Source organism: Daktulosphaira vitifoliae, unplaced genomic scaffold, assembly GCF_025091365.1.
Source record: "Daktulosphaira vitifoliae isolate Bord-2020 unplaced genomic scaffold, ASM2509136v1 Scaffold_4, whole genome shotgun sequence".
Taxonomy (NCBI): domain Eukaryota; kingdom Metazoa; phylum Arthropoda; class Insecta; order Hemiptera; family Phylloxeridae; genus Daktulosphaira; species Daktulosphaira vitifoliae.
In genome coordinates, this window is record NW_026099575.1 from 11,904,889 (window position 1) to 11,918,223 (window position 13,335).

Sequence of the window (13,335 nt, forward strand, 5' to 3'; positions counted from 1 at the left end):
TAAAAATCTTGGTATTGTATTTAATTTATTTTAATATACATTAAAAGGGATTTTAAATCCCTTTTAGATTTTTATGAATATTGTATAAATCTAATTAATATAGAATATTAAGTTAATTTAATCTCAATTATTTTTCTCTTATAGGTCGAAAAAATTAATGTTAACATTTAAATCAGCTTAAATTGCCAATTTTATCAAAAAATGAATTCAACGAGCTGAGAAGGTATTGGTTTTACTATAATATGTTTTTTTTTTTGTGTGTCTGTTACCACTTTTTCTCAGCTCTCACCCAACCGATTTCTTTCAATGATACGTCAAAAGATCATAAATCGTATCTAGTCGAAGACATTACCCTCAAAAATTAAAACATTTTCCCTCGTTCCCAGGGGGACAGGGGGGGATTCAAAATGACAATATTTTCACAAAAAATTAAATTTTTCAACTTGTCTAGTGACTAATCACTGTCAGATATCATTATACTTGATCCAACTATGCCGCGACCCTCCTGTACTGGTTTTTTGTTTTATTGTTTTGAATAAAATTGTGACAACTATAAAACATTAATTCAGTAAGAAGTATTTTAATGAAAAAAGTCTTTTGAAATAAAAACATAACAATATTAAACAGATTTGTAAAAAAAAAAACCTGTTTAAAAGATAAGTGAACAGTTAAAAACATTAAAATTACCCATAAGACCAATGTAAATTTCAAAATTTTATAATACTGTTTTAAATTTATTTAATATACTATAACAACCTTGATCTGGGAATCGTAGNAAAATTTATTTAATATACTGTAACAACCTTGATCTGGGAATCGTAGCATTTAAAATGTTTATTGGATTTCATTTAATATTTGTATCACTAAAATTGTATGCAACAAAATGTTATATTTTTAATGATACAATTTAACTTAGAAATATATCTTACGTTTNCAACTAAATGTTATATTTTTAATGATACAATTTAACTTAGAAATATATCTTACGTTTTTTAAATCATGGTAACTATTTAAATAAAATGATAGGTATTCATAAAAGTCAAATAAACAATTGTATATATTAGCCTCCATTTGCCAATAGAAACACATGTCTTCTTATATTTATTTTTAGTTATACTTTGGGTAATATGTATATACGTTAGAGATGAAACTTTCATTATTTATTTTTTTAATGATATAGCGGCAAGTGTATTAACGAATAATTTTTTATTAATTTAACGATTATTTAAATTGTTACTAAAACAAAATTAAAATATTTTTTCTGAAATTAATTGATAATGTCATTTTATTTTATTTAAATGGAAATTGTTACGAGTTGTATTTCTTTTGGAACTATAGTTTTAAAGCTTTAGTCTTATAGTCCTTTATTTTCAATATAAATTTTAAATAACTTACAAATGTAAATCAGTTTATCTGTTTAATGTATACATTAATTTCGTGAAAATTTTTATTTTTAATTATTTAAATCTACATCATTATTCAATACGACTAACTATTAAAACATTCTAGTCAAATACACATAATAATAATTATTATATATATTGTTTGTTAATATTGGTGATTCGTATGGTCGAAATTTACCATTAAGATGGCTCCCGTATAATCTGACAACAATTTGTTTTACCACTCTTACAATTGCATTATTACAAATAATATTATACACATAATGAATAAAAAGCATAAAAGCTTCACTAGGATGAAGCTTTTATAAAAAAATATATTATATCAAGTACTTGGTATAGTAACCTTACATTCCACACATTCTGATCGACGAAGCATCGTTGTCTGTCTACGATAATTTGAAGAACTCTAAAATACTTCATTATATTAAATTAAAATTTTATTTTAAGAATATTTTTGACACTAATTTTCTAAAGAAATTTTTTTATTATTAAGCACAAAATGTTAAATAATAATAGAATCACAGTAATATAATGAAATTATTCTATAAAAAATTAAAACATATTTAAATTATAAGTAATAAAACATCACATTTTAAAATACATTAACTGAAAAGTATAATTTAAAAATAATTTCTGTCAACGATTTTTTATATAAATAACATATTTTGTATAAATTGAATCATTATTAACTGAAAATAAAATCAACGTAATTTTTATTTCACAGTGAATATATTTTATATTTCAAAATGTATACGAAATATTTATTTTCATTTGGTTTGATTTGCATTATTCTCAATTTTGACTTGGTAAACTCCAAAGATAAAGTTTCTAAATTAAACGGTTTTTTAAAAAACCCGTATTGGACAAATTTAAAAAATAGTTTGCATATTATTGATGAAATTCATGGAGAAATCACCATGGACCAATTGTTTGATGGTTTTGGAACAAAAGATTTTGTTACATCTGAGAATAAGAATGATAAAGCCAGACAGTTTTATTTGTTGCTAAGCTGCAATATTTTTAAGATATTAGGAGAATATACAGACTATGTAAAAATAATATGGACAGAATGTAAAAAATATCTCGACCGAAAAGAAGCATGTAAGCATTATATAATGAGAGAATTTACTGCTTTTACAAATTTCATTGCAGATTGGCCGGCTGCATTTTCTTCTTTTTCAAATTACACTGATATGGAACTTAAAAATAACATTAATTCTTATGTAAGCATAGTATATTATTTAGTTTCATCAAACAACCATAGTGACATTGATATAGATGAAAAACTTAATGAATTAGATAATAATGTTCGAGATTTTATGAATGGTAACTGTAGACCAAAACAGCCAACTCCTTCGGTGATAATCGAACAGTATAACAAGCAATTTGATGATAAGCCTAACGACGAAATAATTTTGAAAGTCAATTCTTATCTTGATCAAATAAAAATAAATGTTATAGATTTTTTGTTGAAATTTGATTTCCTACATACTAAAAAGTGTATATTAATGTCAAATTTTAATTATAAAGTTTGTGAATTAGATATCTTTTTAAAATACTCACATTGGAATGAATTTAGAGACGGTTTACATATTTATGACGGAAATAATGGAGAAATTACCATGGACCAATTGTTTGATAGATTTGGAACAAATGATTTTGTTACATCTGAGAATAAGAACGATAAAGCCAGACAGTTTTTTTTGTTATTGAGCTGTAATCTCTCAAAGAAATTAGAAAGATATGCAGATTTTGTAAGAATATTATGGGGAGAATGTAAAAAAAAATATACAGAAGAAAAAAGAAATTGTAAAAAACAACTTATAATGGAATTTGCTTCTTTCACAAATTTCATTGAAGATTGGCCGGCTGCATTTTCTTCTTTTTCAAATTACACTGAAATGGAACTTGAAAATAACATTGATGCATTCGTTATCATAGTACATTATTTAGCTTCATCAAATAACAAGAATGACAATTTTATAGACGAAAAACTCGATGAATTATATAATAATGTTCGAGATTTCATGAATAATAACTGTAGACCAATACAGCAAAATCCATCGAATGTAATTGAATGGTACAACACGCAAGTTGAAAAAAAAAAACCTATTGTGGAAATATCCGCGGATATCAAAAAAGATCTCCATAACATAAAAATATCAGTAATGGATGCTTTTTTAAAATTTGGTTTCTGGCATACAATAAAGAGTGTACCTAAAATGAAGTCATTAGATCTTTGAAATTTGAAGACATTCGGTGTAAATGTAAACATATTAGCATCATTTATCTCGAATGGAATTTCAATTATATTTTTGCTTTAATTTATTTATACTGTTAGAGAGTCAGTTAGAGATCTATTTTACAAGACGTCCGATCTTGTCATTAAAATTAAAAAATTGTGCATCGTTTTAATCTGATTGATATCAATCCAGCTCTAATAATTATATTATTTTGTTTTGATTTTTAATAATATATAAATAAGTAGAATAACCTAATAAATTCTTATGTAATTTATTTTATTTATTTGATCGTTATTTGTCACCGTTTCTACAAAGTAATTGTCTTATTTGTTTAGCCGTAATTAATTTATAATAGACTACATGACAATACTTAAAACAAATTTTTGTTTTTTGGAGGAGCGAAAATAAATATAATCTTTCATTGTGTTTATTATTTGTATAGCAATTATGATATTTTTATGAATATCATAAAGTTTTCATGTTAAAAGTCAATTATGAAACAGTGTTTCTACATCAAAAAATACTAAATAGGAATCTTTTTTATTTACACTTTTAAAATTTATCAAAATGAAATTTCGCTACGTAGCCGATAATATGTAGTTGCTTATTTCTTTATCTAATTATTTAATAAATGTGTATTATATAGCTTTGTAAATTAATTTACAAAAATAACATGTGTGTAATAAACTCAAGTTTAAAAAATGTTCATACATGCTCCCTAACCGCTTCCCACTTATATAATTTTTTTGTAGAGAAACTTCTTTACAGTGGATCTGAAAAAAAATGTTATCGAGCATCACGGTCAGCTGTAAAGTATATTATATATTATAATTTATCACTGTATTATCGAAAATAAAAGTAATTTTTTTTAATATGTATGAAATAATTTAATTTCAAATAATTTGGTTCTGTATAAATAAAAAATTTAAAAAACCATAGTAGATGCAATTTCCAATCATCTTTGACTGAGACATTATCTCAAACAGTATGTACAAAATATAATATTCTAGGTACTAACATATTCACAAACAATTAATATCTAAAATTTATAAAGTTTTACGCTTACATATACACATTTGTGTCATTAAAAAACTCATTTAATACATCCATATATATCTCATATTTACATGGCAGTATTAAATTAATACATATACACCCATATACAGGGTTATTAAGTCTACAATAAAAAGTTTTAACACATATTCGTTCAATAAATTAGTAATTATTCATAATATCTGTATTTTATTATCAGGCATGTATCCAGAAAATGTTTATTGGAGGGGCCAAAAATTTTGGGTACTTGTATCATTTTCCATAATTTGTTTCCCATGAAAAGCTTGTGGGGGGCTCCCTTCACTCCTCCTTAGTAGGTATCCTATTCTATGAACCTTACAAGTTCAAAATTTGTGTTTATTTTTAAAAAATTGGTGGATAATTCCAAAAGTTACATGATCAAGATTTTTTTTTTTAATTTATGGTATGTAACATAAGCTTTAATTTGACATGTGTTTAAAGAANCCGACGCTTTTATCACAATAATACTAGTATTTTTTGTTCATAATTATTTTAAACTTATTTTAAAAATTATTTTTAACTTTTTAGTTCGACGTGCTTTAAAAGCGTGTTTTTTTAGTTTTTTAAACTATATTTATTAACACGCTTATATTAGTTTCACCTGTATGTATGTATGTATGTATCGCATATTCCGTCGTCTATGGTCTTGAGACTAGACTGTCATAACGTATTCACCCCACTCCACGCCTCGTTCATTACACGCCGGCAACACTATTCCTGTATAAATTTATTTTTGGTTATCGTACCCGTACATGCGTGCTTGTCATCAATATTATATATATATATAAACAAAATTTATTTTGCCTGACCAATACCATCCGCGTGCATACGGCTTACGTATATATTCCTACCGCCGTTTATACCTCAAGTATAACGTTAGTCCGACCCGCCCGCCCACAAAACACGGCTATACCTAATGCATGATACGTTTACGTACTTAAGTCGCTTTACATGTATATATATATATTCTAATTACTATTAAAAATATATATTAACACACTTTATTCTTATTTAAAAATATAGAACTCATTCTTTCCGATTACAAAGGATGAATCCAGTATCGTCATTTTCCGTCACTACCTCCATGTTCCGGGAGTGGGTAATTTACGCGTCTGCTGCTTTCCTTGGATGTGAGAGCCGTTTCTCAGACTCCCTTCCCGGAATCGAACCCTGATTTCCCGTTACCCGTTACAACCATGATATTGATAGTAACTACTATCATAACATGAAACTAAAAAGTGAAAAATAAATATAGTTTAAAAAAACCCAGCATAGTGGGGTGGCGGCACAGTGGGGTCGTGGCATAGTTGGGTCTAGTATAGATGATATCTGACAGTGATTAAAATCACTATCATAAAAAACGCTTCGATGCAAATCTGTAGATAGTGTTTAATTAAAAAAAAAAATTTGTTAAAATTGCATATTTTTGAATACGGTAGCCATTTGCGCATAGAAGATAGGTCGTCGGGACAAATTTTTTTTTTTCATTTTATAGTACATAAAATAAGCTTTAATTTGATATATGTTTAAAGGACGCAGTATTTCCGGAACATTTTCAAAAATTAAGTTGAAAAAGTTAGTTTTTGTAAAAAAGTTGCTATTTTAAATCCCCCCTGTGAGCAGAATAAGTGTTAGATTTTCAAAAAAAAATGATATCAAATGAAAGAAAATTACCTAAGGTTTCAATATAAAGAAATATTATTTTGATTAGTTAATATTTGAAAAAGTTATGGCAGTTTTAAGTACAAAAAACATCGTTATAAAAGGTGATTTTTATCGCAAATATTACATTTTTTTTATAATTTCGACAGCCATTTGCACATAGAAGATAAAGTGTCGGGACAAATTTTTTTTTTTCATTTTATAGTACATAAAATAAGCTTTAATTTGATATATGTTTAAAGGACGCAGTATTTCCGGAACATTTTCAAAAATTAAGTTGGAAAAGTTATTTTTTGTAAAAATGTTACTACTTTAAATCCGCCCAGTGAGCAGAATAAGAGTTAGATTTTCAAAAAAATGATATCAAATGAAAGGAAAATATCTAAAGTTTTAGTATAAAAAAAAAATTATGTAGATTTGTTAATTTTTCTAAAAGTTATGGAAGTTTTAAGAAAAAAAAGTGAAAAANCGATACTGTGCACCGATGTGCTAAACACTCACACAAAACTTAAAATAATAACGCCCCTTGGGGCGTTAACCGTATGCTTAATAAGAACACCTCTGTTGCCAGAGGTGATGTTGTCCCTTATACCCTGCGTCACTCGGGCTGTTAAACGCAATCACGAATTTTTCGACTTCGGAACGTCCGACAGAAAAAAAAAAAAAAAAAAAAACACATCATAGTAAAATTAATACCTTCTCCGCTTCGAATCGAAGATAAAATGTATAAATCAATAAACTTTTTTTATGATGAATAATATTTATACATCTCTTTCATTCGACATCCTTTCATTTTAATTGGACCATTTCTCTTAATACAGGGAGGGTTGAAGACTTAAAAATGCATATAGAAGGTAGAACTTAATTTTTGAAAGTGTTCCGGAAATAGGAATACTTTTATTTAATCTTAAATTAAAGCTTATGTAATATACTTAATTATGAAAAAAAATTTTTCGAGATATAGTGAAAATGGTTTTTCATATTCAAAAATATGCTATTATTGTGTTAAAATTCTTTGTATTGTATTTTAATTTATTTTAATATACCTNTTAAAATTCTTTGTATTGTATTTTAATTTATTTTAATATACCTTAAATCTACATCATTATTCAATACGACTAACCATCAAAATATTCTAGCACAAATGCATATAATAATAATTGTTATATATATTGTTTGTTTATGCGGTGTGTGGTCATTCTTATGGTCGAAATCTACCATTGAGATGGCTCCCGTATTATCAGACAACAATTTGTTTTACCACTCTTACAATTGCATTATTACAAACAGTGGCGTATTTATATGCAGGCACTATAGGCATGTGCCTACAGCGGCAAATTTTTCATGGGATTTTTTTTTTCAATAATGATGGCCATGCATATTAACTCGGTGAAACTTATTTTTATTCAGCCAACAAAAGTATCTTAAAGTATTGAAAACAATGACATTGGTTCCAAATAAATTTCGAATTTATTTATTTTTAAAGTTTCTTATCGCTGTCTACCGGAAATATTCACGCCGTCGCCGTCAAAAAAATGGTCAGTGAGTTATCTACAGTACATATTAACAATCTAATAATATCAACATTCAGTGCAGTGGTTCTACGAAAAATTTCTTGACCGATCTTTTATCTTATTACTTGAGAAATGAGAAGTGATTTCAGTCTGTGGTCTATCGTACTGTCGCCTGTGCGTTCTGACCGTGCTGCAAAGTGCTGAGTGCGTACCGCTGCAGCTGTGTCGTCGTTTTTTTCGAAAATATTCTTTTTATTTTGTGAGCATGAGTTCGAATAGAAAACGGTTAAGTGGTGACCAATACAAAAAAATTGCCAAATTAAAAAGTGAAAAACTGCAAAATGTTTTAAATAAAACACAAAAATTGACTGATTTTTTTAAAAATCCAGCTTCTACTTCTGGTGTTTGTAGTAGTAATAGTAGTAACATTATGGATATTAATATGAAGAAAACAGATTTTCAGGTTAGTGACAGTGAAACAACAATAATTAGTGAATCTATTGAAGTGGATAATGTTGAACCAGAAGGTAGTTGTGAGTCAAATGAGTTGACTAATATGATAGTAAATGAAACCATTTTGGAGATAGACCCAGCTAAATGGGTTATTAACGACGAATTTCGTGACTATATTGCAAAAAATGGTTTTAATCAAAATATGACAAATGACTTTATTAACTCGAAACGGATATATTCTGATAAAACAAGATATTTGACCAAAATTATGTTTAATAGACGATTAATTAATGGAGAAACAATTGTTCGTTCATGGTTAGTTTATTCTCCAAGTTTAGGAGTAGTTTTTTGTGGGCCTTGTCGGATATTTCAAACATCTTTAGAAACTCAACTTGTTACTGAAGGGTTCAATGATTGGAAAAATGCTACTGTCCGTTTCAGCTACCATGAAAATAGTAAAGAGCACCGAGATGCTATTATGAATTTAAAACATAGAGGTAATGTCTTGGGGCGCATTGATAATTCATTGATTAAACAATTAGACACAGAAATCGAATATTGGAGAAATGTGTTGAAAAGGGTAGTCGAAACTATTAAATCGTTAGCTTCTCGTGGTCTTCCTTTTCGAGGACATGATTCGTGTTTTGGTTCTGTACACAACGGTAATTACTTAATGTCACTCGAATTAATCGCAAAATTTGATCCGTTTTTAGCCGATCATATAGTTCGTTTTGGAAGTAAAGGCAGTGGCTCTACGTCATATTTATCTCACGTTATATGTGACGAATTTATTTTGTTAATGATGAAAAAATTAAAATATAATATTGTTAGAGAATTAAAAATATCAAAATATTTTTCCATAAGTATTGATTCGACGCCAGATATTTCGCACGTCGACAAATTATCATTTATGGTGAGATATGTCCTCGCAACTGGTCTTCCTGTAGAACGATTCTTATGTTTTGTTTCAAATCCAGGACATAAAGCTTTAGATTTAACTAATGTCATTATTAATACTTTAAAATCTCATGATATTGACATTTCTGACTGTCGAGGGCAAAGCTACGATAATGCTAGTAATATGTCAGGTCAATACAGTGGAGTTCAGGCTCGAATCAAAGAAATTAATCCACTAGTTTATTACGTACCGTGTAGCGCTCACTCGTTAAATTTGGTTGGCATATCTTCTGCAGAAAGTTGTCCACAAGCATCAATTTTTTTTGGATTTATACAACAATTATATAATTTTTTTTCCGCATCAACGCAGAGATGGTCAATTTTGCAATTAAATATGAAACGTAATGCTAATACAATTAAGAGTTTATCAAACACCAGGTGGTCGGCTCGCGCAGACGCATGTCGAGCATTATATAATTCGTGGGATGAAATTATTAACGCATTGATCACTATCAAGGATGACACTTTTGAAAAATGTGTTACGCGAAATGAGTCAAATGGTCTTTATAATCAAATGCAAAAGTTAGAAACATCATTTATGATGATTTTTTGGAATCATATATTAGAACGATTTAATGCATCTAATAAACAATTACAATGTGTTGAAATTGGAAATGATAAAGTTTCTCAGATTTATACATCACTAATTAATCTAGTTCAAAAAACCCGAGATAATTTTGATGAATATGAAACTAGAGCAAAAAAAATATCAAAGACTACCGAGTACAATTTTGGTATATCTCGACAAAAAAAAAAAAAATTACACTTCGATGAAAAAACTGAGCAACCAACCGAGTTAATTGGTAGGGATAAATTTCGAGTTGAAACATTTTACGTAATTATTGATAAGATGACAAATGAACTTAAGAAAAGACAACAGGCCTTCAAAGCGTTTTGTGATATATTTGAAGTACTACTAAAAATTACATCTTTAAATTCTTTGGAAATAGTTAAGTTTGCTGAGAAATTGCAAAAAATGTACCCGAATGATTTAGACAATACTTTTTCGTCAGAATGCTTACATTTACAATCTTATTTATTGAATAGTGATATCGATATTGACGTAAATAATTTAACTCCTATCACACTGTGCCAGTATTTAAGAGAAAAAAGTTTACACATTGAAATATTTCCAAATATTGACACAGCATTAAGGATTTTTGTGAGTGTACCAGTGTCCAATTGTACTACCGAGAGATCGTTTTCATGCCTCAAACGCGTAAAAAACTATTTAAGGTCCACCCAAACTGATGACAAGTTGAATAATTTAGCATTATTTTCGATAGAGAATGAAATGCTAAGCGAATTGAATTGTGAAGATTTAATAGACACATTTGCAAGAACCAAATGTCGACGTAAACCGATCGTCTAATAGGAAATCAGCAATTTATTATGTAATAAATTTAAAATATTCCGATACCAATATTTTGTTATTCCTTTTTTTCCAATTTTAATAATTATGATTTTGTATTTAAAATATAAATTCAATTTGTTTTGCATACCTACCTAATTAAATTTTATTTTATCATAATTAAGGGCGGCAATTTTCTACAGGCCTATAAGCGGTAAATACATAAATACGCTTCTGGTCGTTATCGGTGGTTACAATTAAGTAATTGTCACCGTTGAGAACGTCCTACATACAATCGTTGGTAACAATACTTCGGTGATAACACCTAAGTGGGTAAACCGAATTTGGTATGAGGTGCGCATAATGGTTGAAACCCAATGAAAACTAACATATGTCGGGGGTAGGAGGATCTCCTCAACAAGTCCTAATGAGCGAAGGGGTAATGAAACTTAACTTAAACTAACCTAATGGGAGGGGTGCGAATGAAACCCGACGTAAACAAACTTGCCGCACGTCTATAGATTGTAAATAATAAATAATTTCTAAAAAATTTATCATAGGCTACTAGACGCATAGCTAAGCATATTTCAAACATCAAAGGTACCGCCATATTATAACCCACATTACCGTCTATATTTTATAATTGATGTCTGCTTTTTATCAAAGTTATCTTTTTCTAAGTATTTTTATCATTGCCTACCGACGCTACGTCAGCATATTTCAAACATCAAAGAGGTCACCGTACAGTAATGATCATTGTCGTTTGCATTTATTTTTTACATAGTATTTTATCGTTGGTTACCAGACGCTTAGGTCAGCATATTTCCAAAGATGTTACCATATATTAATGGTCACTGTCGTATGCATTTTATGAGAAAAATGGCAACGTTGTCTTTTTTCACGCCTACGCATTTAATTTTTTTACTATATAACCGGTTAAACGCTCTGTATCCTGTCACATACGAGTTTAATTGACGTTAACGCACAGTTGATTATTTGAAAATTATAAATTTATTATTTTAATATTTTACACGCGCAAATAAAAAATCATGAACAAGCAAACGTCTTCTGTACCAGGTATGTAGATTTTTTAGAATTATAAACATTTTAATATCTCTTTAATTTTACCACCCCTACTATCTTTATTTATTTATTTATTTTTTTCCAATAAATAAATAATTTATTTCATTTTTGATTAAAGCTACTTCCGTGACATCTGTTTCATCATGTCAGGCGGCTAAGCGTAGTAGGGCCAACAATAGCGCGGTTAGGTCGAAAAGGTTACGTATGCAATTGACGGATATCCGTGATTTCACCGAGATCGATTCCGCATTAGAGCGGGGAGCCGTTTGGTTTTACCGGAAGAACGTGGAAAATTTGGCGAGCTATCGAGATTTTCTGCGCGCCGTTAAACCTGGCTGGTGGCCAGACTCGCTGAAATTGTAGGTAACCGTCCGATCAAGTATAATCTCAAATTGGAGGCCTCATACCATATACCTCGATCAGAAGCACCGTCCGAAGACCGTGCCTTCAAGACACGGGCTAGGGCGTTGCTATCCGATACGGATATCGGGTGTGCGGTCGATGAAGATTTTGAGGTTATGTTTGCCGAGGAAGACGCGTACTCGGGGAGGGGTAGTGGCTTTTCTCTATCGCATATCGACGGTCTTATGCTCAGCGTATACAAGTATACGCCCCTCGCCGACTCATCATATATTCCGATTTCGCCTGAAATTAATAATAGAAAAGCAATCATCAATCCACAGAATATCGATCAGTCTTGTTTCAAGTTGTCCATTTTGGCAAGGCACGTTGGGGTTAATAATAATACACGTGTTAATCAAAAATATTTTAATGAGGAACACAGGTATGATTTTACGGGGTTGTCGTTCCCCACACCCATGTCCCAAATTAAAATATTTGAGCGACGAAACCCTAACGTGTCTATCAACGTGTACGGCTTGGAACGAGACGACGTTAAGATGAAGTGGTTGGTGTATCCTCTAAGAGTTGCCGACCTAGAGCAACAGAATAATTTTGACCTGTTGTACATCGGTGACTCTGAAAAATCACATTACGCGTACATTTCCGATTTTTCAAGGCTTGTGCGCAGCCAAAAAACCAAACACCTAGGTCGCATATACACTTGCAAACGTTGCTTCACCAGCTTTGATGATCAGCCTAAAAAGCATATTCTTAGAGGTCATCAAGCGTTGGAGCAACACAAGTTGATATGCGGCAAGAACAAGCCCATTTGACCCGTTATGCCGGCAGAGGGCAGTAAGGTCGAATTTGACGCGTGGGTAAAGACGCAACGGTTACCGTTGAAAAATCTTTATTTTCTCCGACAACTTATTATGTATGCTTATGTTATGAATAATATAGGGTAATTTAAAAAAATAGTTTTATTATTAATACATCACTAAAGCATAGTTTAATTTAATTTTTAACATGATAAAATAGAAAAGAAATAATTTTTATAAATAGTATAAATAATTTTCCTTTTTTTATTAAATAAAATTAGTGTTCCTGCCAATGCCGATTTAACTATTGTTTTCGACTTTTGTATATTTAATAATGTAACAGGTTAACTAAAAATACAATTTTTTGAAAGGTAAACTTTAATATTTACTTAAAATGTTCTTATTAAATTTAAAAATATAAAAATAATATTTATT

The 13,335-nt window shown here is 29.4% G+C and overlaps 1 protein-coding gene across 1 annotated transcript; it reads left to right on the top strand.

Moving 5' to 3' along the window:
* Nucleotides 1-8,326: 8,326 nt before the first annotated feature.
* Nucleotides 8,327-10,678, top strand: LOC126904943 (zinc finger MYM-type protein 1-like). The gene is made up of 3 exons (XM_050684347.1): nt 8,327-9,144; nt 9,214-9,484; nt 9,617-10,678. Exons 1-3 carry the CDS (start codon nt 8,327-8,329, stop codon nt 10,676-10,678), a joined length of 2,151 nt encoding a protein of 716 aa, XP_050540304.1.
* The last annotated feature ends 2,657 nt before the right edge of the window (nt 10,679-13,335 follow it).

Bases quoted from the DNA above. Each gene is read 5' to 3' on its own strand.
- LOC126904943 (XM_050684347.1), top strand. From the start codon at position 8,327: ATGGATATTAATATGAAGAAAACAGATTTTCAGGTTAGTGACAGTGAA. The intron at 9,145-9,213 runs GTTAATGATGAA...TTTTTCCATAAG, and splicing joins ATATGTGACGAATTTATTTT to TATTGATTCGACGCCAGATA. The intron at 9,485-9,616 runs GTTTATTACGTA...GCATCAACGCAG, and splicing joins TCAAAGAAATTAATCCACTA to AGATGGTCAATTTTGCAATT.